Consider the following 27079-nt stretch of genomic DNA (forward strand, 5'->3'; position numbering starts at 1 on the left):
GAGCACGTGTGCTCAAGGTAGTGAAATGTAAACCTGTTGAAATAAGGAAAAATTGAAAAAGACGTTTATCATTCATACAAAAAACTATGTCTGTGACATTAGTATACAGTGGTGCAAGGAGGTGATAATGTTTTGCACACATTCCTTATTTCCAGAACATCTTATAACTCAAACTATGATGTAACTGTACTTTCTAAATCATATACCTACATTCGTTGCCTCTCTTATAGTGGTATTTTCTTCTTTTTTTTTAATTTTAGGGAGCAATGGACCGAAGGAGGCGCAGCGCTAATACAGCTGGGTCCAGTGCCTCAGCCGAGACTGGTAACACAGCTTTTAAGGGCCAGAATGGAGGCTGAAGCTGAGCAAGTTGAGGTAGAGTAACTTACCAGACACTGAGAATGTCCCAGTATAATTATTGGATGAAAGGACAGCTTTTATAGCTCCTCAAGCAATTGCCTTTTGTTGATTTGAGTGAAGCTACATTGGCTAAGACAATTTATATTATTAAGACCATTGAGTAACTGTTTCACCGTTATTGAACCTTTTTTTTAATATACAAAACTTTAGACATTTCACTTCCAAAAGAATCCACCGCATCCACCCCCCTCTGAGTTAGTATATTCTAGTTCTGTCTCCCTTCAACACATGATACATTCAAAACGCATTGAACTGAACACACTGAACATAATGACCAACAAAAATTTGCGCCACTAGTACAAGAAATGGACAAGGCACAGCTATTAATGATGACATGTAATGTCACCGGAATTCAAACTCGACCGATTATTGTCTCCTACATAACTTATAAGTCAATGATATCTCGCAACCTGTACAAACTGTTGCAGTTTTTATCAACAGGAGGAGACTGTGCTCCAAAGACGAAAGAATAATAGTGATCGCACAAGATGACGTTGAAATTGCAAGCCATGGGAGAGTAACTGTCCAACGCTAGTCCAACACTGTTCATCCTTTGACGTGTTGGACGTGGCAGATACGTACGAGCTACAATGTAATCAACATGTATGTTCTGAAGTAAAAGCAAACTTGAGGCTTTAAAGTTGCAGCTATCCCACAGCTTGTGGAGCCAGCGCGGAAGCGGCTGGTAAGGTTGGCTGATCCTCAGCAAGCAGAGAACTTAAATAAGGTTTTTATAAGTACATCTGGTCTCACTACGGACTTCCAAATATGGCCGGCGAGAGTTTGGAAGGGCTCAGGAAGATTCTAAAGGTTGTGCAGAGGTTGTCTGAAGAAGAAGACGCTCGACTCCATTTTATCCAAAAATGGTACGTGGACGAGGTGTGAAACCTGGCGATGGATGAAGCACCTGAAGTGCTGGGAGGGCGGCTAATGCACATGCGCAGTTACGCAACCATGTGGCAGATACAGACTGCCTTAAAATTTTTCTCTGACATCAATTTGATGATCGATTTTTTTCATTCTCATACTATAACCAATGGTTAGGTTCACAACTGCATGTTACCTGTGTATAAGGTTGATACTTGCTGTGTTGATAATTTACCCACGTATTTCAGTGCTATGTAAACTTCCATGTTTAAACTATTAAGAGTAGTACATGACCAAAAAATAGATATAAATTCCTCTGCTAGTATTATTTGACTGTCTAGGGCATACGTTTAACAGTGTTAATACACGTTTGGGGAAAACAAATTGTTAAAACCGTGTTATGTTTGTCCTGCCTTTGTGTTTACGTACAAGTTTGTATGTTGCTTTTATAGTCTATCATCATAATTATATTCAACCTACAGTATGTTCATCACTTACATCTCTGGTTATAACTAAGGTTTTAGAAATAAATAGTTGTGTTCCAAGCTAAAAAAAAGTACATCTGGTCAGGCGACAACCATCTTTATCGGGAATATCCCTGACATAACTGCTGGCCAGTACGTTGAGACCAATAACACAGTTATTGACTCTACATGAGACACCAGACAAGCTTGACACTAAGAATGTTCGTATGAACGCCAGCATGGGGACCTGGCGAGAAGATAAGGAATTGCACACAACAATACCATAACTACTCCAAACCAGAAAGAACGATGGATAGATTGGTAAACTTCAGGTCAAGTCTGTATAACAAAGCTGGCTACACAAGTCCTGCAGACATTGTGTCAATTGAGCCACCACAATCAGGGAGACAATAGCAGCCTGGAATGATAGCTTGGCCCTCGTGCTTGGCTGCGATGGATACACAAGGACTGACAAGGTGCGTTAAAACTTCAGTGTTAAAACTAATAGTATTGTAGTATTTCATGGCTTTGCAAGCATACACTGTCATGCTACATTTTTTGTCTTGGAATTATTGTTTCGGGCATCTTTAGATTAGATTATTTTTTGTTGACTACAGTATGACTGCAAACAATAAGTTCTTATCATACATGGCGTGCCTTATCTCTTGTCACAATTACAAATGTAGTTATAGGAGTATAAATTTCCATCACAATGTGTGATAGGTACTAACTTGTTAATAACAGCAGAGAAATGTGTGACGTGGGTTCAAGATTCAGCTGCTATTTGCGTTCCCGCTATTTTGTAGCTCTTCACTGGTGATCTAGCAAAATAGTACAAGAGCGGCATGCTGCCAACAGACCAGAGGGAAACACTATTCAAGTTGTGCGAGACACTGCAGCGCATTGGGGCCGCTGTCTAAGATATGGGTAAGCTTCCAAAGTTGGACTTGGATGCCCATGTGACATTCAGCCTTCTGGAAAGAGACTTCCTACTTGCTATGAAGGAAAACGCACTTGAAGCGCATGAAATAAACCTTCGTGGCATCGTGTGGCGCAATCGGTGGAGTGTTTCGCCCACCACCGAGAGGTCTCAGGCTCGAAACCACCGATATGCTCCGATGTTGTGGCGCCTTAATACATAGGATTAAATACAAGCAAGACAATGTGCTCTAAATAAAACTTAACACTCAAACATCTAAAGCTATCATCTCCAGGTATTGCACTGTTCTATACTTCGGTATATAAAACCAATGTATATACCTCAGACCAGAACATCGCAAGTATGTTTGTAAAATTTGTTTTGCCCTTTGATGGTGTTAGCTTTTTGATTTTTCTTCATTGTTTCCAAGGAATATATGTTTTTTGCAGACATTTATTCACCTACCACTCCACTAAGACAATCGAAGAATTGGACCAAGTGACAAGGCATTGAATGATGCCATTTGAACGATTCATGCAGTTCCTTCTAAGGCGCATGATAAAGAAAGTCAACAAACAAAATCTGCAGTCGAGGCTTACAGAGCACAAAATGATATACACACTTGGTAACACTGCTTAGGTATATATAGCATACTTATGTATTTGGCAAAATACGTCGTAGTATATCTAACGTATATATCTCCTGTCATGGAGTCCAATGTAAGGAGGTGGATGTAGTTATAGGAGTATAAATTTCCATCACATGTTGTGTGATAGCTGCTACTTGTGAATAACAGCAAAAAAATGTGAAACGAGGGTTCAAAATTCAACTGCTATGTGCATTCCTGTTATTTTGCTGTTTACCAGCCCTTCACTGGTGACCTGGCAAAATACGCAATGACCGGCATGCTGCCAACAGACCAGAGGTAAACACTGTTCAAGTTGTGCGAGACACTACAGCGCATTGGGGCCCCTGTCCAAGATATGGTAAGTTTCCAGAGCTGGACTTGGATGCCCATGTGACATTCAGCCTTCTGGAAAGGGACTTTCCACTTGCTATGAAGGTAAATACACTCAAGCGCATGAATTAACATGTATAAATTTCAAAACAATGCGAGAAAGCAAAGAACAGAATACATTGTTTCCTGAATTACAATTATTTCTAAAAAACGCCTTGATACTCATCCCGGCGGTGACCATGGCGTTATCCATACTAGGTACAAATAGTGATAAGTCCACGCCAGTACAGCGCTCTGATATCCCCTCCCCCTCCACCTTTTACTGCCCGTCTCCCAAGATACCCAAGCAAGGACTGGCCTTTATGACCCTCTAGACACGGGAATCCCTAATCAGGTAAAAGAGAAGATTTGGCGGCACCAGTATGTTAAATTTATTTCTAAAAAAATGATCCCAGCCCCCACAGACAGCCCCCAATACACATTCAGCCATCTCAAGCTAGCAGGTGCTATATTTGAAAGTATGCTGTAAAATGTGTTTTGCACTTTGACGTTGTTAGCCTCTAGATTTATCTTCATTGTTTAAATTAATCTATATCTTTTGCAAACATTAATGTTTTACCGAACCAAAGCAACACATAACCAAGACAATCGAAGAGTTTGGCCCAGTGACAGGATACTGGATGATGCAGTTTGAATGATGAATGCAGTTCTTCCTCAGACGGATGACAAACAGAGGTCAACCAACAAAATCTGCTGTCGAGGCTTACAGAGTACAAAATGATAATGTAAACTTTGCACAACTGCTAAGAAATGTGTAGCATACTTATGTTTTTGGCAAACTTGTCATGGATAACTTAAGATAGGTACTTCTGTTTGAAGTAACAAGAGAACAGAACAATAGAACACCTGTTCTGGATTCTGCTCTTTATTCCGTTCTACATCCTATCCGTTACAGATTTCAAACACTTTTACTTCGCGCACCTGATGGCAGGTCATGTTTCATCTCAGGTAAGTTCTAGTTTTTTTTTTTTCGTTGATTCTGAACATCTTAACGTACACTTTAAGGCATCGAAAACAGTACTTCTTGCATGTTATATAAATATTAGAATGTCTATACATTGAAAATTAAGGATTCAAAACAACTACATGTACTACCGGTAAAATCTTTGGAATTTTAAACGATTTTTTTTTGTTTTGCTTGGAGACGTTTCCATGAACTCTCTCTGTGGATACTAATCACCAGTTTGAATTCGAATCGCTAGCGTCTTACACTGTCTGGACGGGTTTTCCAAGGCGATTTGTTCTTTGACTTCAAGATGGCTGGTTCTGACGAACCAATGGATACAGATATGTCAGAGGTCAGAGTGGGAAGCACGCATCTTTTTGGAGGTCCTCGTGTCTTTGGCATGTGTCTAGAGTTGCAGTAAATTCAGAACTTGATGGACGCAGACGCAATGTCTGATCAAGCTCTTGTCAGTCGGACCAGGCTAACATAGCGTGATCGACAAACAACCTGCAGGACAATATCAATGTGTCTGCTTCCAACATCGCCACCAGGGTAGATGCTCAAACACTGGGTCAACTCTGAAGCAGGCTCTGTTTCTTGGCAGGATGGTATAATCTAATCTGTTTGACATGTATCATTGACATAAGACTTAATTTGCTGGTAGTACTACATTTTTGTGTGGAACCATGTGTTACCGGAATACACCTTAGAGACAGGTTTGAAAAAGGGCATATGGCTTTATAATTTCATATTAGACGTTTTTGATTAAGATCTGCAATATTTGTGAGGGTAGAGGGTACAGTACATGAATGGGACGGGGGGGGGGCAGAAGTTAGATGATATGCGCATGTGTAGGGCCAAAACAATACGGTACTCTGAGACATTACGTTCTGAACTCAGTGAGGAAATTGAAATTAGCATAGAGAAGATGCGCAGAGAATATCAACTGCGCGTGCTGGGCGAGTAATCTTCGACACTTATAAAAAAAAAAAATAGAAAACCAGAACTAGAATATCAACTACAGGCGTATGGCTGACTGAGTAGGGAATCTCACAGAACCTCACAGGGACACATATACATTTGCAAAAGAGTATTGTTGTTCTATTCATCTTTGGGATGTTGTAAAATAGAAATGCCGTAAAATTGGTATTTTGTCCGCAAGTACAAAAACAATCATTGGCGATCTTAAGCAGCTTGGACTAACTTATCTATCTCTTAACAAGGCTCCTTATAAAATAGATCGAAGTTCGTGAGAGAATCATCTATGGAAACCTTCTTGAAATACTGAAAAAAAAATTCCCTGTAATAAGAGACCATCTTGTTGTGCAGACAGATACACAACGTTCCCTGTACACTCTGAACTCGTGCAAATCAGCCAATGCTATTTAAACAGATGGACATCGTTTTTATCCCAATTAATCGATGCATTCATCGACGACATCAAGTTAATAAGGTGGCAAGAGTGGATAGAAGAGACTATCAAGTAAATGGGAGGTAAGATACGATACCCTGGAAGACAGCCTAATTAGTTTATCGTTGAAAACCAACTGGAAACTGTCAGAAAACAAAAGAAAACCACTACTTTTCCTGTACTCCCAAAGGGTTACAACAGTGTAAGAATGAGACGACCATAGAATGTGGTGAGGTGTGAGCGTCTCCTGTATGGCATGTGACAAACATTCGACGAGGAGGGATGTGCATGCGCATACTGTGGCTGCCCCCCTGATAGTCAAAAAAAGGTCATCTTACGTCTCCACTTAAGACAAATGTTAGTAGCAGGTTTCGAAAGGTACGGAACAAAAAGCATGTCAGTGGTAAGCAAACAAGCGAACAGGATTGAGACGAGTTATTAAACATTAGAAACTATGTGCTACTCCTTCAAACAACTTTCCAGTATCTCGCATCCACTTAAGCATGACTTCACTTGGCATTGAAACGAATTAGGCATAGGGGCGATAATAACACATAATTTATGGCCTTAACATCCAGCAGACCCATCTAACTGAGCTGAACAAGCCCCCACTGAGCCAGAGGCACAGTCCCCGAAGTCTGGGTTTCCAAGAGGCTTGACAGCTTTTAACTTTTTAAACCTGACTAACACACCCTGAGTAGGCTGGGTGTTCTGCCCTTCCCAATTACCATTTGTTCCGCCACACAAATAAATATGTATTCGGAGAAATCATTGCAGCAGTTGTTCTATCAAGGAGATCACTGTGTTCACATTCTGCAGTGCATGTTGAGCTGATTTCCTGGCTTCCAGATAAAGACGAGAGCCATGCATGTGCTATGCCTGGACAGGTCTGCCCTGCCACAATCGTCCATGGGCTGTCCTGTAGAAAAGAATGCAAGCACGTCATGTTATCAATCACAGGATGAGATCAACACCACCATCCCCCAAAAGAAGCACAAATATACACCACCATCTCTCAAAAGAAGCACAAATATACACCACCATCTCCCAAAAGAAGCACAGATATACTAGAATGCCTCACTTTTCAATGGTAAAAAGTGATAAAACTGTAGCAACTAAAATCTGTCAAATATTCAGACAAATAGGCTGCACAAACTAAACGGTTCATTTACATTACAGCGCTGCTGTCATAATGAAGCGATCTGGAGGCTAACGTGACCGAAGTAGAAACTTCACTGTACCCACGTGCTGTACTTTTCCGTGAATCTAATCTATTGTTCCAGAGAACAAAAAGAAGCCGTATGACCTGACAATGCCACGCCGGTCCGCATGTCTATAATAGGACTCGCTAACAGAAAACTGGCGTTTACATCCACAAAAACCACCTACAAATTCTCCTCAGCCTCCCTGTTCCACACAGAGGACAAGCTATGGTTATATAACGCCGAAATTGGCGAGAATATCGAACGTTTTCCCGGTTCTTCTCAGCGCCAGAACCCCTCCCCCTACCTTCCTCCAACATACGGCCATCGTCTGGACGTCGTATTCCCTTACGAAAAACGGGTTTTTCCCTCAAGTTACAGCTTCGAAAGACATGGTATTAACCTATTATCGACAGAGCCACACTACACGATAACTGCTCCGGTTTTAGACCCAGTATCAGAGGCAACTACACGACGAAGTCCGGAGAGTGACTCCCGTTGTTCCTCACCTCACAATGGCCAGCCTGGAATGCACGCTTCCTTCTACGACGCACCGAGTCACTTGCTTTGTATCCATGCGCGTGAACATCTGGAATTCTACTTAACTCCAAGTGAAGGGCAAAACCGCAGATTTTTGCGTTTTAATTACACACAACAGTGGACAATAGTTGAGCGGTAATAACATGGTCAAAAGTATCTACATATGCATCGGAGGTTTCCTGTCTGTACCGCACTATTTTTTGGCGGCTCATTTCTACGTTCTGTCTGTGGAGGGTATTCGGTGGAGTCGTCTTGTTTATTTATTTATTTATTGGTTCGGCATGTTGCCAGGGTTACCTAACTAGCCGTCTTGCATAAATACATCACGAGGCTTGTTTAGGGGTTTTCGAAATTCCGTTCTTCTTTCAAGAAGCCCGCAAAAAACGTTGTTTTTGAAAGCTTACTGGAAGCACATTTAAATTGTAACATGAAAAGACCGGTTCAACAATAAACTCTAGGCTAAGTATTCACACTAGAACCAATATCAACAACTACGAAGCAGCAGTCACAAACTGCGTATCGAATATGGAAGGCACATCCGCACACATCTGGAGCAAAGAATAAGGTAGAATATGAAGTACACTTAATTGTAGATTTTAGTTCATATAGCAATGATAGAAATGTTCTGTTTAATTATGTTATGGGAACGTTTCCGCACTTTCAACCTATGTCTCATATTGTGAAATTCATTATTATCATGCGTTTTGACCATACAATATTAAACAAGTCCATTTCAACTTATATTTATAATATAACAAAGAGACGAACCTATGTATTAGAGTAGTAGCCTTATTATATGAACGTTACCATGTGATTTTGTATCTGTATGACTGTACCAAAATAGACATATTTTTTTCCTAGCAAGGGGGTTTAATAGAACCTCTTTGTTCCGAGTCAGTGGAAGCCGTAAGATCCCGCCTTTTCTGTTTGTGATGAGTAGAGCAGTTTTCTTTCCTTTTTCTGCAAACGTGGAGACATTAGATTAGAATTTGGCCTCAACCTCCTTGATCAATCCGATTGAGATCGTTTCTTTGATTATAATGAAAGCTCATCTGTTGTCCAGAAAGACTAGATACATTTTGTTCCACTTGGAAACTTTCTATTAATAGAGGAAAAACCAAAGTAATGATATTTTCCAAAACTGGGCGAGCTAGTAACAATAAACGCTCTCCCTTTCAATCACAAGGACAAACTATATATTTCTCAAACTGTTACACATACTTAGGAGTAGACATCACACCATCAGGATCATTCCATCGTGCCAATAGACAACTTAGAGTTAAAGCACTGCGGGCCTCTTTTAAACTTAAAGCATTGCTGGCATCAAATCATAATCCGTCAATTTCTCTCGCTCTAGATTTATTCAATAGTCTCGTCAAGCCGATTTTGCTCTACTGCGGGGAAATACTGGGAACAAACGCTAAAGGAAAAGAGCTCATCTTCTAAGGAATAAAGGAATATCCGAATGAAAATATTAGAGAACAAATATATAACATCCTTTCCCCGATACTGGGAACGGATGTGAATACTAGCATACTAAGGGCTACCCGTGTTGGAAAGAAAACTGATATATCAACTATCCGTCCTGTTCTTGTTCGATTTAGGAAATATACTGATAAGCTGAATGTTGTATATCAATCAAACGTATTGAGAAATCAAAATGTAGCATTAGAACAACCTGCTGTTTCTTATGAGATTCCCGATTTAGAACATGTATTGATTAACTACTGTAAGATATTGCTTCGTGTTCCAAGAAGCTCTGTTAATGCTGCTGTAATAGGAGAGTTAGGTATGTTTCCACTGTATATAGATACTCAAACACGACTGATTAAATATTGGCTAAGATTACATAATATGTCTAACGAAAGAATTGTTAAAAAAGCATACGACACTGCTGTTATACAAGAACACGACTGGAGTACCCATGTACAAGATATACTGTCAAGACACGGTTTCCAAATATTTGGCTAAACCCTAATGTCAACGCCAACTATTTTGGTAACATGTTCAAGGAACGTCTGAAGGACACATTTCTTTCCAACTGGAGACAAAAGATTAGGAGTATTAGTAAACTTGGAACATATTCGAAAATTAAGACAACCTTCGCTCTGGAGAATTATCTTTTGGCAGTTCAAAACAAATCCTTTACAAATAGCATAACAAGGCTGAGAATTGGTGCGCATTGCTTAGAAATTGAAAAGGGTCGTCACAAAAATATACCAGCCGAAAAGAGAATGTGTCCCACCTGCAAAGAAAATATTGAAGATGAATACCATTTCCTTATGATATGTCCATCTTATAATGAAGAAAGGAAAAGACTGATGATTACATGTAAGAAGGAAATAACACTACCTGGAACAAGTAGAGAAATATTTAATGTACTTCTGTCATGTCCTGACTCTGTATCTGTCTACCTAGGCCAATTCATATATAATGCTATGCAAAAGAGAAGCCGTGCCATAACGTGAAATATTTCACGCCATTATCTTATGTATCGAGTAATGGTGTTAGGTTAGTGCACTAGTATAGATAGTCTGTAGTTGTTAATATTCCATGTTATTTGTCGTACATTGTACCTGATGCAATTGTTGTGCAATAAACTTGACTTGACTTGACTCTGTTTTGGTAGTAATCATAATACAATGCTAAACTTTCTTCCAACACTAAGGTATTCACGGATCGAATTTTCGACGACCACTGTCGCCTTCTTCAGGATCAATAATGACCAATCACTGCCGAACGTTAACTCGCGAGAGTTACGGACACGTGACTTTATTGACACGTGTCGTTGCGGATACGTGACGTCAGCAATTGGTCATCATCCTGCGAAGACTACAACAGGACTCCACACTACCACACTACCACAGCGCTCCACACTGTCCCCAACCCAGATCTATTGAAAGTCTGTTTGGATTGCACTTGCTTTCTGTACGATGGCAGCTTCTATCAACAGATACATGGGGCAGCTATGGGTTCACCTGTGTCCCCCATAGTATGCAACTTGTACATGGAACACTTAGAACAACTCGCCATATCTACAGCTCCGCACCCTCCTCTCTGGTGGTTCCGGTACGTCGATGACACCCACACCAAACTCAAGAAAGCCCACGCACAGGAATTCATAGACTATCTCAACTCTCTGAACCCCGACATCAAATTCACATCGGAGAAAGAACAAGACAGAACCCTCCCCTTCCTCGACACTCTCACCACGATCCAAGACGACGGTTCACTACGTCTGAACATCTACCGGAAACCCACTCACACAGACCAATACCTCAACTTCAGATCCAACCATCCTCTAGAACACAAGCTTGGGGTCGTGAAGACGTTACTCCACAGAGCTGACACGATCATAACGGATCCACACGACAGAGGACCCCGACATCAAATTCACATCGGAGAAAGAACAAGACAGAACCCTCCCCTTCCTCGACACTCTCACCACGATCCAAGACGACGGTTCACTAGGTCTGAACATCTACCGGAAATCCACTCACACAGACCAATACCTCAACTTCAGATCCAACCATCCTCTAGAACACAAGCTTGGGGTCGTGAAGACGTTACTCCGCAGAGCTGACACGATCATAACGGATCCACACGACAGAGAAACAACACATCAAACAGGCACTGAAGGACTGCGGGTACCCTAAGTGGGCCATAGACAAGGCGACCGCACCAAAGCCCCCTCAACAGAACAACAGGAACCCAGGAACGAGAGAGAGGGACAAAGGACGCATCACCCTTCCGTACATCAAGACCGTCTCAGAACCCCTACGCAGAATATTTGCTTCACACGGGATCTCCACCTGCTTCAAACCTTCGAACACACTGCGACAGCTTCTCGTGGCGCCGAAGGACAAAACCCCAAGAGAAGAGAAGTGCGGCGTAGTGTACCATATTCCGTGTCAGGGAACCACTAGACAAGGGACTTGCGAAGAATTCTACATCGGTGAGACAGAACGCTCATTGAGAACTAGATTCCTTGAACACAAACGCCCCAGCTCGCATTCGTCGGAAGTCTCTCAACACATCCACATTGAATCTCCGGGCCATACCGTTTCACTGGACAAAGTCAGAATACTGGACACTGAACAGGACTACTTTATGAGAGGTATAAAGGAGGCCATATACATCAGGGCACTCAATTTGAAAGGGAATGTGTCACCCTGTTTCGTTCCAGGCACTACCCTACCATACAGGTGGCCCTTACAGTAGCAAAGCTACTCCTCAACCTATGCCTCACTCTTGTGATTGTATGGGAGGAGCTGCAAATAGACAACGGCAGCGAGTTTGTGTCCCATATTGTCATGTTTGTATGATTAACGCCATCATATAATATCTTCTCACAACCTACAGTCCTACAAACAGTATTAAATACTAATGCATAGTCATAAATATCACAGATATGTATCAAGATTGAACTTGGTCGTGATCTTGGTTATGTTGATTGAACCATGTTTTCATCAGTAGACCTGTAATTTCACTTCCAACACTTTAACAAGTTAAATATATATAACAAGCACGTCCGTTGTGAAAAACACATTCACACAGTATGTTAATCCTTATCTTATGAACAGTATTGCATCATGGTGTTTCTTGTGTCTTCTCACCATTACAGGGAACTGATGAAGGCCCTAAGTGTCAAGATTGTTCTTGCCAACCCTAGGAGCCTCACAACAGGTGGCAGGTTTGAGCGAGGGATACAGACCATTACGACAAAAGTCTCAGTCTTCTTGACACAGAGCAGATTAGGGAGCATGTGAGCATGACTCCACAGTAAGTGCTACAGAAAGCACTGTATGACTACAACAAGTGGGTATTTTTTATATTGATACTGATAGAGTTATACGAGCTTCCTTTTCATCAGACTAGTGTTTTTTGCCAGATATGAGGATGTACGGAGTTTCCTTTAATCTCATTCAGAGGACAGTTAAAACAATGAGGACCTGATTTAGTGATTATTGGCAAACACTTGTGTCAAATAGTATGTAGAGGCAGTTGCAGTGATGTTCTGGGCCAGCCAATCGTCTGTTCGTGCGGATTTCACCAGGTGAGTTGTGTTCAAGGATGCCTGGCTACTTTATTTTCATACGCTAACGTTAGGTTTTGAATGTACAGAGTATGCCATCCATTAATTCAAGTTCAATATGATCCTATTCAGGTAATCAACTTGTTATTGATAAGGTCTCAATCTTAATCTAGGACCTAGAAAAGAATTTAAGTAAGGTTCAGAGTATCATTTCTGTTGAGTAAATTGCAACAGTACTAAGTTTTTTGTCTTCCAATAATGATGTGCATTAGCTGTTTCTGTAATTGAAATCTAGGACTGAGAGATTCTTCTGCTGAGATTACTGACGTACAAATGTTTGGATGTTACATTTTACAAATAATGCACCATTCATTGTGTTTTGACACAGATTTCTCTTAATTGCACAGAAAGGTCACTACAGTGTGGCAGGTCTATGGCTGGCTTATGAAAGAGCTTGGAGACAAGCCCCAGTGTCAGAGACAAGGTGGTAGAGATGCACCATGGCAATACTGATGCCAACAGTCAATCAAGAATCCTGTCTCGCTTCACACAGAGCACTGGTAGTCTGAGATGTGTAGTGGCTACCGTTGTATTTGGTCTGGGGTACAAGTCAGCAACATAAGGCATGTTGTCCACTGTGGACCTTCAAATGACACTTTGTCATACTGGCAGGAAGTAGGGAGGTGCGCCCGGGACAGTGAAGAAGGACATGCCAAGATGCATGTGTTTCCAAGGTCCATGGTTGTCCGCTTTATTGATGCTGATATGATAGCTTTGGTTAACAGTACCCAGACCACCTGTATCAGGCAGACAGTGCTGGAACACATTTGGTTCAGGGGATGGGCAGAAATGACTTAACTGCAGCATGTCATCTGGACAGTGGATGCACCAAGACATCTTAATTTAACAAAGTTAGACACGGTCTTCAAAAGAGCAGGCCTTGGGCCAGATTTAGATTAGATTTCATGATGATATAATTCTTTGCAACTTTTCGCAACATTGCCACATCAGTGGGATTAACAAGAGTCATGTGTGTTGTACAATCTCAACCCACAGGTCCATTTCCTTAGCAAGCTGTCTGATATTGCTGTATTGTTATATGTATTGTTATGTAGATCATGTTTATATAAATGTCATGCAAGAATATCAAAATGAAATTACGAGAGTATCAATAGCTAAGACCCTCAATACGATATTGGGACCAGAAAACATCACATCATTAACTCACATCATTAGAGCTTCCCGAATCAGCAAAAAACCAGACCCTTCTCCTACCTGCCCCGTTCTTGTTCGTTTTAAAAAATACAGCGACAAGCTGAATATTATTTATCAATCAAACTTGCTGAAGGAAAATAATGTAACACTTGAGCGGCCAACAATATCCTACGAAAATCCCGACTAAGAGTTTGTATTCTTAAACTTTTACAAAATTTTACTTGGCGTACCCAAAAGTTCTGTTAACGCCGCAGTCAGGGGCGAACTAGGAGTATACCCACTATATATCGATTCAAAAACACAGTTGATAAAATACTGGCTCAGATTACATAATCTGCCGAATGACAGACTTGTAAAGAAAGCATATGATACTTCTGTTGAGCTACAACAAGACTGGGCTGTCCATGTACAAGACATGTTATGTAGACATGGCTTCCAAAATGTTTGGCTTAATCCTGCTGTTAATGCCAACCATTTTGGAGTCATCTTCAAGAATCGTTTGAAAGACACATTTCTCTCGGGCTGGAGACAAGAAATAAAGAGCATGAACAAACTCGGCACTTATTGCAAAATTAAAAAACAATTCTGTTTTGAAAACTATCTTTCATTCATCCAAAGCAAATATGTTAGAAATAGCATAACGAGACTGAGGATTAGTGCCCACTCTTTACAAATTGAAAAGGGCCGACACCTCAACACGCCAGCCAAAGAGAGACTGAGTCCAACATGCCATAATGATATTGAAAATGAATTTCACTTCATTATGGACTGTCCAACCTATGCCGATGACCGACAAAAATTGTTACAATCTATTTATGTACATCCGACACAATATCCGCACCTACCAGGACAGATATATTTAATATGATACTATCATGCCCTGTCCATATATCCACCTTTGTAAGCAAGTTTGTATATAACTCTGTGCAAAAACGAGATAATATACATTCCTGAAACAGCATACTGTTACCAACATTATATTGTATTCTAGAGCGTTAGCATGTACATTGTTTTATAGACTATTTTACTGTTAGTCATAGATTAGATTTAGTTCTCTATATCTGTCAACAATTTGCAATAGCTTAATTATCATGCACATAAGTTGCCATACATTGTACCAGCTACAAATGCCGCGCCATAAAGTTCTTCTTCTTCTCACTCAGATAAGTCACTTTAACTGGAAATGTGATTGAACCACATTTTAGTAGAGCCATACCTCAAAGTTTACATGTGGTTCACCTGACTTGTCACCAACTTATGCCATCAGGAATCCTTCAATTAAAGAATGACTGATGTTATGAGAACACCCATGCATTGAAAAAAAGAACGGCTACGGCCTAGAGGGTACTTCCAGTGTAAATACAGGTTATTGATTTATTGATTGAACAGTAAAATCAAACCCACATGTTAACTCTATACTTCAATAGCTCAGATGCACAGATGCAGTCTGAGGGATAAGGTCCCACTCTCACGGGGTATAACGTACGTCACGGGATGGCCAGACACATTCGGTGGTCGCAGAGATCTATCAGCCGAAACGCGCAGACACATTCAACGCGCCGCAGAAAAATCAGCCGTCCGCGCGGACCAATCAGCTGCAACGCGCAGACAAATTCGACACCGCGCGAACCAATCAGCCGCTCGCGCGGAAATTTCAGCCGTGGGACAGCGCCACCAGCTGTCTCACTACTGCCTCCAGAGAGCGCTTGAAGGCCCGCGCCAAGGTAGGTCCTCCACAATTTCCTTCTCTAGCGTCATATAGAGACATCGACTGGTCATCTAACTAGGCCTATCAGGTGACAGACTATCTCAGGGTCATCCGGAGCCAAAAATAATCGGCAGGTCTTCAATTTAAATCGAGATATAGGGAGAACAGTTGTAGAACAGTGACATCACACATCAAAGTTATCAAGGTAAACAAACGCCAAACACCGCATTTTGGGCCATTAGAAGTAAAGACATCGCCAGAGTTGACTACATTTACTGAAATTGGGTGCCTAGAGCAACTTAACATTACTTTGGAACCGACATTATATGCCTACAATGAAAATATATGTGGAGAAATGATACCGGTATACATCGCCCCCCTCCCCCATTTTTCGGTACGAGCCACGTGCGTGTAGAGCGATGGTAACATATCTTATAACAGTTCCAAAAGCCATAAGAGTCAATGTTGTTTTTGTTTTATAGCTTTATTTTGGTAACATGCAGCTCAATGCTTAGAATGTATTATAGACATAGTTGTGGTAACTTAAATGAAGATGGATAGTCATTAATGTTTATCCAGACAATGGTATTTATTATTGGAATTTGCATTTCAGTCATGGAGTTCTCGTTTGATGGGTAGAACAGGTTGGTACAGTTGACCACAAATGTGACACAACCTGTTCTACCCAACAAACCAAGCCTTCAGGAGGCACCTGCTCCACCTGACATCTCACATGATGTGGACCCACCTACTCCAATTGACATCTCACACCGTGGAGACAGAGCTGTGCTCGTGGAACCAGCACCTCCAACTGACATCTCACACCGTGGAGACGGAGCTGTGCTCGTGGAACCAGCACCTCCAACTGACATCTCACACCGTGGAGACGGAGCTGTGCTCGTGGAACCAGCACCTCCAACTGACATCTCACACCGTGGAGACGGAGCTGTGCTCGTGGAACCAGCACCTCCAACTGACATCTCACACCGTGGAGACAGAGCTGTGCTCGTGGAACCAGCACCTCCAACTGACATCTCACACCGTGGAGACGGAGCTGTGCTCGTGGAACCAGCACCTCCAACTGACATCTCACACCGTGGAGACGGAGCTGTGCTCGTGGAACCAGCACCTCCAACTGACATCTCACACCGTGGAGACGGAGCTGTGCTCGTGGAACCAGCACCTCCAGCTGACATCTCACACCGTGGAGACGGAGCTGTGCTCGTGGAACCAGCACCTCCAGCTGACATCTCACACCGTGGAGACGGAGCTGTGCTCGTGGAACCAGCACCTCCAGCTGACATCTCACACCGTGGAGACGGAGCTGTGCTCGTGGAACCAGCACCTCCAGCTGACATCTCACACCGTGGAGACGGAGCTGTGCTCGTGGAACCAGCACCTCCAACTGACATCTCACACCGTGGAGACAGAGCTGTGCTCGTGGAACCAGCACCTCCAACTGACATCTCACACCGTGGGGATGGAGCTTGGTCTTCAAGTTCCAGCAATAGCGGATCCAGTACAAGTTCCAGTACCAGTGAAGGGTCAACATCTTCAGAAGAATCTAACGGGTACAATGACCTTCCTAGTGTGGCTGATGTCCCCAAACGCAAAGGACTACAGTGCAGTCTGTGCACCCACGGCAAGAGCTATGCAAACAGCAGCTCACTAGCCGAACACAAACGCCGATGCCATGGCACTGGTAAAGGACCATCCTATCAGTGTGGATTGTGCGATAGGGACTTTATTTACCCAAGGGATTTTCATGATCATGTAGCTAGTCACGAAGGGAAGAAAAGATTTGCCTGTTTAGTGTGTGGTAAAAGATATGTGCACAAGTCAAGCTTGTATGCTCACAGGAGAATACATGACCCTGATGGTCATAAATGTCAACAGTGCCACAAGTTTTTCACATCAGATGCTAAATTGAAAGATCATCAGGCTGTCCACTCTGGAGCCACTCCACACCAGTGTACCATCTGCCGTAAGCTATTCAGGTACAGGAGAGGACTAACAACACATCTCAAACACGTCCATGCTGTAGGAAAGTCAGTCGAGTCCCCTAAGGAGTGCCCTGTGTGCCAAAAAGAATTTAAGTGCAGGCAGTATCTGAAGAAACACATGGGAGTTCACTCCGATAGGGATCATTTGTGCGACTTGTGCGGAAAATCTTTCAAGACAAAAGAAGTAATGCAACGTCACCGCAAAACCCATGACAATCCGAGAGTAAAGAACTATGTCTGTGACAAATGTGGACACAAGTTTTATAGACAGGAAGAACTTGATCATCACGCACCTGTCCACATGTAATCATGCACCTGTCCACATGTAATCATGCACCTGTCCACATGTAATCATGCACCTGTCCACATGTAATCATGCACCTGTCCACATGTAACCATGCACCTGTCCACATGTAATCTTCATGCACCTGTCCACATGTAATCATGCACCTGTCTATATGTAGATGAGGTGTAATTCTGGCTTGCTTAGTTACGTTTGTTAGTTTTACAAGAAATACCTTGTGCGTTATGCACCTGACAAAATGTAGATGAGGTGTAATTCTGGCTTGCTTAGTTACGTTTGTTAGTTTTACAAGAAATACCTTGTGCGTTATGCACCTGACAATATGTAGATAAGGTGTAATTCTGGCTTGCTTAGTTACGTTTCTTAGTTTTACAAGAAGAAATACCTTGTGCATTATGCACCTGACCATATGTAGATGAGGTAGTTATTCTGGTTAATTTGGTTATGTTTTATACAGTGCCATATTTTCATCTCTAGCATTCAGGAAAGTGACAGCGCTGAGACTTTGTATTCAACTGCATGGTTTTGACTTTGTTCATTTTTTTCGAGAGTCAAGTTACAGTGCCTTTTGATTGCAATATAACCATTTCTCAGGTGATCTATACAACAACATCAGGAAGATGGCATTAAAATTCAGCAAACATATTTGTATAACAAGAACATCGCATTACAATTCAACAAAAATATATTTTGTAAACAATCAGAAGATATTTTGTAATTAATAGCTATGAATCAAGCTACCGTGCAATATGATTACTGTATAGTCATCTTTGTCACATGATATATAACAAGAACAAGAACATCGCATTACGATTCAACAAAAATATATTTTGTAAACAATCAGAAGATATTTTGTAATTAATAGCTATGAATCAAGCTACCGTGCAATATGATTACTGTATAGTCATCTTTGTCACATGATATATAACAAGAACAAGAACATCGCATTACGATTCAACAAAAATATATTTTGTAAACAATCAGAAGATATTTTGTAATTAATAGCTATGAATCAAGCTACCGTGCAATATGATTACTGTTTAGTCATCTTTGTCATCTTTGTCACATGATATATAACAAGAGCAAGAACATCGCATTACAATTCAGCAAAATGATGCAAGGCTGAGATGGTCCATTCCTTAAATCTGTAAATATGACAACCTGACAAATATCATCTTCAATGTCTTCATCTAATATCATGTGCGATTTCAGATACTGTAAGTACAGAAGCGTTCGCGGTGGTTTTATGTTTGTACTTTTTGGCCGCATATGGCTGTATACCATAAAAGCGCTATGATTATTTCGAACTTAAAACCACCATTTCCTGCCTAACACAAAATTTAAAAAAAAAAACATGCAAACTTAAATGTATTATCACAGCAATTGATGAATACCCTCTTCAATAAATACCGATGAATATAGATTTCTACTGTAAATACCGAGTTAAATCAATATTCCAGTTGTACATTGTATGGTTTCCTTTGCCTTTCATATCAACGGAGCTCCTGCAGTCCAGAAAAGGTGTCCTTGATGCTTGATACCTACAACTGATTATAAAAAATAATCCTATAAAAGTTAAAGTCCAATCCCAGCCCTTGTTGAAGGCAGCAATTTGCTTTCGTCAATGCGATGGTGCTGTCGAACCCCACGTGCCCCACGTGCTGGCTCATTTGGACCTGATATGTGCCCTGATTTTCGCTGGCTCTTTCTCCTTCTTATCAGGTCAAACACATGATTCCTGTGGAAATAGAGAATGCAAATGTGGTTAAATCATTCTGTCAGATTCTAACCATTTTTCAGTTTAAAAATGGTTGCATCATTCTGTCAGATTCTAGACATTTTTCAGTGTAAAAAAAATTATACATATGTAGCACAAACTCTTACAACAGGACTATCAAAGGGCATGTGGCTTGACATCACAACAATAACAAATAAAAACCAGGCACCACACAAGCCACCATTGGGAACTAAATGCCTGAAGGCCCCATATACACTCCATTCAGAAGCAAGTACAGACAAGATACTGACCCTTCAAAATAAACAATAACAGATAACAACCAGGCACCACACAATGCACCATGGGGAACAAAAATGCCTGAAGGCCCCCATATACACTCCATTCAGAAGCAAGTACAGACAAGATACTGACCCTTCAAAATAAACAATAACAGATAACCAGGCACCACACAATGCACCATGGGGAACAAAAATGCCTGAAGGCCCCCATATACACTCCATTCAGAAGCAAGTACAGACAAGATACTGACCCTTCAAAATAAACAATAACAGATAACCAGGCACCACACAATGCACCATGGGGAACAAAAATGCCTGAAGGACCCCATATACACTCCATTTAGAAGCAAGTACACACAAGATACTGACCCTTCAAAATAGACTGAGGTGGAATGGGCATTTTTATGCATTTCTTCAAAGTCTGCCAGGCATCTAATCAGGTCTCTTGAAACATTTTACCTTCAGGGAGAAGTCATTACTTGCAAGTCAGAGCATTATTGACCTGATGTTGGCCAGTCTTACCTTGGTCTGATTTGAAGTATGTGCTTCTTGTCCAGGGACAGGCATGTGTCTTTCTTCATGGAGGAGCAGGCATGTCTGGGCTCAGCAGTCACCACTGGATACACAGATGACTTCTTTGTTCTCATGTCCCACTTCCTGGAAAAAAATGAGTATTGGGCATATTGAATCTGATTAATTGTAATAATCAAGTTCTTCATACTAATCATAGCCCAATGTTTAGCTGTATTTTTTTAATATGCTGAAGTGAAGGATGTATATTTCAAGACTTAAGGATTTCCTACAATTCGTTGACTACATACAAACCGGTATGATAGAAACTGTACTAATAGGTGCTGACATTGTATTCCTGAATTTATTTCATGAACAAAAAGTCATATATTGCATGAAATGCTGTCAATAGAGGAATCCCTGCAAGTCAACAAAAACAATGGGATGATGTACAGCAAGGGAAGTACAGTACTAATCTATAATAAAAATGAAAGCCACCGACCGATGTGGATTCAGCCTGGTTGCAAGCACCTCACAGGTAGCTCCAAAGTGACGTGTCAGTTCACCAGCTGTCAGTGTCCCTTGATGTCCCGTTTTGTCATCCCCTGTCATTTCGCTGAAGAATTGTTCACAAAGTAAGCTGGAGAATGCCCTTTGATTGTAGCTACCTTGTTGCACAAGTGGATACAGCAGCATGTGTGCATCAATGCTGGCAATAGTATCTTCCCATAGTTGCCATGGACACCCTAGACTTGATATGTATCTTCCTGGAGGTGGGAATCTGTGGAAGTTAACCCCCACCATCAAGTATGTCCTTAGTCTGAAACGCATCTTTACTCGGTCTGATGAAGAAATGCCAGAATCATCATGTGCCACAATCAAACCTTCCCTGATGTGTCTGACAAAGCATGCTTCCCTGTCAAATCCCATGTGTACCATCTTCTCTTCAACTTGCCTACTGAAGAATGTGCATGCAATAGGCACACTTTGTGCATCCAACATGTCCTCCACCATGCTAATGTTAAGGTTTGTTGTTCTGTCCTTGGCAACTTGGATCCAGGCATCCCTTTTGATTCTCTTCACATTTCCTCTGGCACAATGTGCTCGCCATCGGGTCAGAAGGTGGTCACCATCAATGCAGCTTACCTCAAGCTGGGATCTTTCAGAACTGAATTCAGGCTTGTAGAACCATGCTGCAGGGTCATTTGTTCCTTCCACTTTTACATCATTGCTGATAGCACTTGTTTCTTCCCATTCTTTCTGCTTTACAGCATACTTATATTCTGATAAGGTTACATTAAGAGCTTGCTTGGGGTACTGATTTGACAGGAGTACTTTTTCACACAGGACTGACAATGGCATAGTTACTCTGGTCCTCCTCTTCTTCACTTCAACATGTGAGCCATCTGCTAGAATATCCGACAATGCATTTACTTTCCTGTATTTAGGCCAGCTCCGCATGATCGCTTCACATTCTTTTACATCTGATTTCAAACACTCCACTATACAGTTCAGGTCAACATTTCGGAATGAAGAGTCAAGTACTGCAGCAGATGTAAATTTCTCTTTGAAGTCTTCAAGATTCTGATTGTTCCATCGCTGATCAACATTAGCCTTTTCATCTTGTATCAGTTGTTCCAGGATTTCTCTGAATTCAGATTCACTTAGCTGATGATTTTGCTGATCAGCCATGTGTGTTTGTTCACAATCAAGCTCCTCTGTCTGCGGCTGGTCAGGCTCTGCATACACACTTCCATCAGTGTCCGTCTGCTCTATCTCTTCCTCATTGTTGGTGTCTGGCTGTTGGCTGTGCACATGGCCAACATTATCAGCATCAGCATCATTATTCTGTAATTCCCTTGAAATCTCATCCAATGCACTGAAGGCTGCGTCTCTGTTGCCTGCCGCATTATCTGAAGGGGATCCAGACTCCAGAGGTAATGTGTCTAACATGGGTAAGAGGGAGGTGTCATCATCAGTAGTGTCAGCCCTGACACTTGACTCCTGTGATGTGCTGGTATCTTGGGTCTTCCATCCCACAGCAGCTGTAGTGGGAAAGGGAAGGTTGTTCTGCATCCTTACTCTGATGACAGATTTTCCTGTTTGTCCATCTTTCTCTACCACCCATTCCAGGGCTGGAATGGTTTTCAAGTCTTCTACAATTGCCCTTTTCTTCTGACCACACACCTCCTTCCAGATGTCTTTCTGCAACTGTAGAAGAGTGAGTGGATTGCCATTCTTGTCTCGTACAAGAAGCTGCCTCCACTGCCCATCAAATGACCGGCATGGAATGTGGATTCCAATGTCATGACACTTCTGGTGATTTTCCTCGACTATGCTTCTCATTACTTCTGAAGTCAGGCTATACCCCTTTAGGAAATAGTTTGTTGGGAAACCATGAGTTTGCTCCATTGACCATTCTCTGTCCAGATTCCCAACAATCTGCACAACCACTTCAGATGCCTTCTTTCTGTTCAACTGATAGTGTTCATTTATTAGCCTTTCCACCGACATTAGTAGAGTGGATAGTTCTTCAAGTGCCAGTGTGTTCACCCTGACAGAACCAGAGGTCACAGTGGATGATAGATGAGGTTCCCTTACTGCAGTTACTGATGGGAACTCACCAAGGAACTCAACTGTCTCTGCTTTCTCCTTCAGCATCTGCTTCAGTGACTTTGACTCGGGGGTCAGATGTGTGGGCTTTACTGGTTTACTTCCACCATACTGACTGACAGCTGCACTCCATATGTCTGCCCATAGTCCTGTATCAGCAGTGACCTTGAAGACATTTGTGCAGTCTGCTTTATATGATAAGTACAGTAGAACAGGGCACTGCAGTGCTGCCATTTCAGCATGTAGCTGACTTAAGTACCTGAATGGAATCTTGTCATGTACATCTGCTGTATATGGACATTTGATCTCAACAGCACTCACCGTACAGTTTCTTGAAGATCTAAGGCTCCTGTCAGGGGAAACAACTAGAAACGGTTTATTGTCCTGCTTCATGATGATACAACCTTCTTCATACACCTGCAGATTAGGTTCCAGTGCTGGAAGGACCTTTGAGGCCAATGTTGCAGCTGCATCTACTTCATGTTCAATGCCATGAGCCATTGCTCTCTCCTGTTCTTCTGAAAAGGAAGGAGGGTTGATGACTTTCTTGATTGCACGATCAAAGTACTCTTTTTGTGCCTTCAATGACTCCAAGCCAAGAGCCCTGTGCAGCTGGCTACCTGTCACTCTTGCTGACGATCTGATTGTGTGCCATTCTGGTGTTCCTTGTGGAATCTCTCTGGTATCAACCTTCGTCTGTATGTCGCCATCTTGCAGTGACTCAACTAGAGGCTCTCCATGTCTGTCATGTAGTTCTTCAATGTTCTGTAGACTGATGTAGTTGGTTTGCTCTGTCAGTCGTACCACAGTTCCAGGCATGAATGTGGTTCCAGCATTGTTTAAGATTGCCAACCAATGACATAGTTTCTCTCTGACAGTTGTCCACGTAAATGTGCACTCTTGCACTTGATTGAGCATTGTGTGTAATGCACTGATTACATAGATGTATTTCGACTTTCTCCAGTCACTGCCCCCTCTTGCTTTGAATGACTTTAATGCGAATTCCTTCTTTTTCTTCAGGTGCCTTAACTCAGCACTTTTCATGCTCAGCAGCTGAAACAAGCTGTATAGCTCATCAAACAATGCTCTCTTTGAGTGGTCGTCCAACTGGTCACTACTTGTAATACCTGATTGTGACTGAATTGTGCAAACCAGATCCATCAAAGACTGTACCTTTTGAATGTCCTCATTCAAAGCTGATTTCCTTTCCTTAAGAGATTTCTCTGGAAGCTGTTCATGGCCTAGCAGGTCGATATCACCACTGTTCTGAGTTAGTCCTGGGGCTATCTTCTTGCCATCAAAGGCTAAACAACAGGACTTCCCTTTGAGTGTTTCATTAGCCAAGACTACCATTTGCTCAATGAATCCTGGGCTGATAGTGTTGGGAAAGTTTCCGTATGGTTGGAAGTTGGACAGCATTGCAACACTTGGAACAGCAAAGTTGATCGTTGATGATTTTGTGTGGCAGAGTCCAATACTGGCCTCTCCTGACACCACCTGCCCTATTCCTCTGCTTCCACTCATGAGTCTCAGGAACCTACCGCCAAACAAACGCCATCCTAATTTCCAGAAACTTTTGGTGACAGGAGAATATCTCATTTCAGAGCTTGTGTCCAAGCCATACCACTGAACTACTTCGCACCAGAGGTGGAAGGAAATGTTGTCCAGCGGAAACTCACCCTCTTCAACAAGGCGACAGAAACGGAGCAGAATGTCTTTTTTACTGGAATCTGCATGCTTTAGTTCCAGAATTACTTTTGGAAGTAAGTCTATCATCTCGTTCAAAACCTCATCAACTAACGCTGTAGAGTCTGCATCCATACCGTCCCGAACATCTCCAGCAGATGTCTGTGTTTCCTTCTCTTTGGTTCTTGACACTTCATCGAACTCAAATAAGTCGACGCCCACGTCATCAGACTTCACTGGTGTCCCAAATCGTATTTTCTTTCGTACTCTGCTCTTTTGAGACACAGGAGTGATGGGACTCTGTATGCTCCGTTTTGCTTTCCTGCGAGGGGTTGAATAGAGGCTCTTTCGACTTCTCTTCCTGCATGGTGAGTAGGGACTTTTTTCCGTGCTCTCAAGAACAGGAAATGCATCCTCTTCCTCTGTTACCCAGCCATCATCGCATGTTGCATCATTCGTATGTTGTGCGTTTGCTTTTTGTGCTCCTGATTTGCTTTTACACGTTTTACGTGGGTATAGTGTTAGTCTAAGTCGACGAGGCATTTCTGAAAAAAGTCAAGGTAGATATATGTAAAATGAGAATATTTGCAGTGGCAAACCAGGGCATTACGAGTGTGCCATTATGAATACACGTATGAAGAACATCCTTGCAGAAATTGTAGCAAAACAATAAAAGTAACAAAGACTTCAGGACTTATGTTCACATTAAACCTCAGCTGGTAGGTACCCTATATATGTACGTTATTATCGGGAAAAGGCCGTAACTAATAGCTCTACACACAACAAGAGGGGGGAGGGGGGCGGCATAGCGATCTGACTTCTATCGCAATTTAGGCATATCCTGCATATAATGTCGGTTCCAAAGTAATGTTACGTTGCTCTAGGCACCCAATTTCAGTAAATATAGTCAACTCTGACGATGTCTTTACTTCTAATGGCCCAAAATGCGGTGTTTGGCGTTTGTTTACCTTGATAACTTTGATGTGTGATGTCACTGTTCTACAACTGTTCTCCCTATATCTCGATTTAAATTGAAGACCTGCCGATTATTTTTGGCTCCGGATGACCCTAAGATAGTCTGTCACCTGATAGGCCTAGTTGGATGACCAGTCGATGTCTCTATATGACGCTAGAGAAGGAAATTGTGGAGGACCTACCTTGGCGCGGGCCTTCAAGCGCTCTCTGGAGGCAGTAGTGAGACAGCTGGTGGCGCTGTCCCACGGCTGAAATTTCTGCGCGAGCGGCTGATTGGTTCGCGCGGTGTCGAATTTGTCTGCGCGTTGCAGCTGATTGGTCCGCGCGGACGGCTGATTTTTCTGCGGCGCGTTGAATGTGTCTGCGCGTTTCGGCTGATAGATCTCTGCGACCACCGAATGTGTCTGGCCATCCCGTGACGTACGTTATACCCCGTGACTCTGGCAACACGACGGTGATGTAGAAAAGAGCCACCTGGCATACGCTCTCCCCAACCGAGAACGACTGCAACCGAGAGAACACAAGAGACCAGCCTTCCTGTCAAGCGATTAGGAAGTACTGTGTACTGCCGAGAAAACGACCTGCAACAGCTGCCCGAGAGAGTCAGAGCACATATATATATGTGAGTGTGGCTCCGAACCATGAGAAAAGCGTCGCCGACTTCTTTACTTCTGTGCAGCGCGACATACCAATTTTGCAGACCACCGACACTGTCGCCAGTTATTGGTTCTGAAACTTTGCATCCCACTAGTTTATTAGTAATTTTGTACTCGATGAATTGTCAGGGCATAAATGCGTTCATTAGTAATTTTGTACACGATGCATTGTGTGGACATAGATGCGTTCACTAGTGTTCACCAGTTTATAATATTAGTAATTTTGTACACGGTGCATTGTTTAGACATATATGCGTTCACCAGGTTATTTGCACATCATGCGAATATAAGTCCGACTAGGTTTTGCTACTTCTAGCTGTTTTTTCTAAACCCTTGGTTACGCAGTCAATATTATAATGTGTTTTCAGAAATCCATGCATTAGCCTTTAATTTAGCTGGTATTTTGCTAAAAACCAGTACTACTGTAACGCTCTCGATATTAAGTTAAGACTTAACAATTATTTGTGTGGAACATGTTTGCGCATGCGGCGCCACCGCACGCTTTCCACAATCTCTCCCACTTTCCTCTCTTTTCTTTCCCCTTTAACTTACGATATAAAACTCTAATTGT

General features: G+C 42.1%; 2 protein-coding genes across 2 annotated transcripts; one reads left to right on the plus strand and one right to left on the minus strand.

Moving 5' to 3' along the window:
- Nucleotides 1-15506: 15506 nt before the first annotated feature.
- Nucleotides 15507-18945, plus strand: LOC136443250 (uncharacterized). Its single transcript, XM_066440415.1, has 2 exons — nt 15507-15761; nt 16359-18945. The coding sequence occupies exon 2, from the start codon at nt 16479-16481 to the stop codon at nt 17415-17417; it is 939 nt and encodes a 312-aa protein (XP_066296512.1). The 5' UTR covers nt 15507-15761; nt 16359-16478; the 3' UTR covers nt 17418-18945.
- Nucleotides 18860-26289, minus strand: LOC136443249 (uncharacterized). Its single transcript, XM_066440414.1, has 3 exons — nt 21081-26289; nt 20591-20725; nt 18860-19790 (listed from the first exon to the last, which is right to left on the minus strand). Exons 1-3 carry the CDS (start codon nt 25418-25420, stop codon nt 19628-19630), a joined length of 4638 nt encoding a protein of 1545 aa, XP_066296511.1. The 5' UTR covers nt 25421-26289; the 3' UTR covers nt 18860-19627.
- Nucleotides 26290-27079: the final 790 nt, after the last annotated feature.

This window comes from Branchiostoma lanceolatum, chromosome 10, assembly GCF_035083965.1.
Source record: "Branchiostoma lanceolatum isolate klBraLanc5 chromosome 10, klBraLanc5.hap2, whole genome shotgun sequence".
NCBI lineage: Eukaryota > Metazoa > Chordata > Leptocardii > Amphioxiformes > Branchiostomatidae > Branchiostoma > Branchiostoma lanceolatum.

Coding starts and splice junctions, on each gene's coding strand:
- LOC136443250 (XM_066440415.1), top strand. CDS start 16,479: ATGATGTGGACCCACCTACTCCAATTGACATCTCACACCGTGGAGACA.
- LOC136443249 (XM_066440414.1), bottom strand. CDS start 25,420: ATGCCTCGTCGACTTAGACTAACACTATACCCACGTAAAACGTGTAAA. Junction 20,726..21,080: donor ACCAGGCTGAATCCACATCG/GTCGGTGGCTTT, acceptor ATTTTTTTCCAG/GAAGTGGGACATGAGAACAA. Junction 19,791..20,590: donor ATACTTCAAATCAGACCAAG/GTAAGACTGGCC, acceptor CTATTTCCACAG/GAATCATGTGTTTGACCTGA.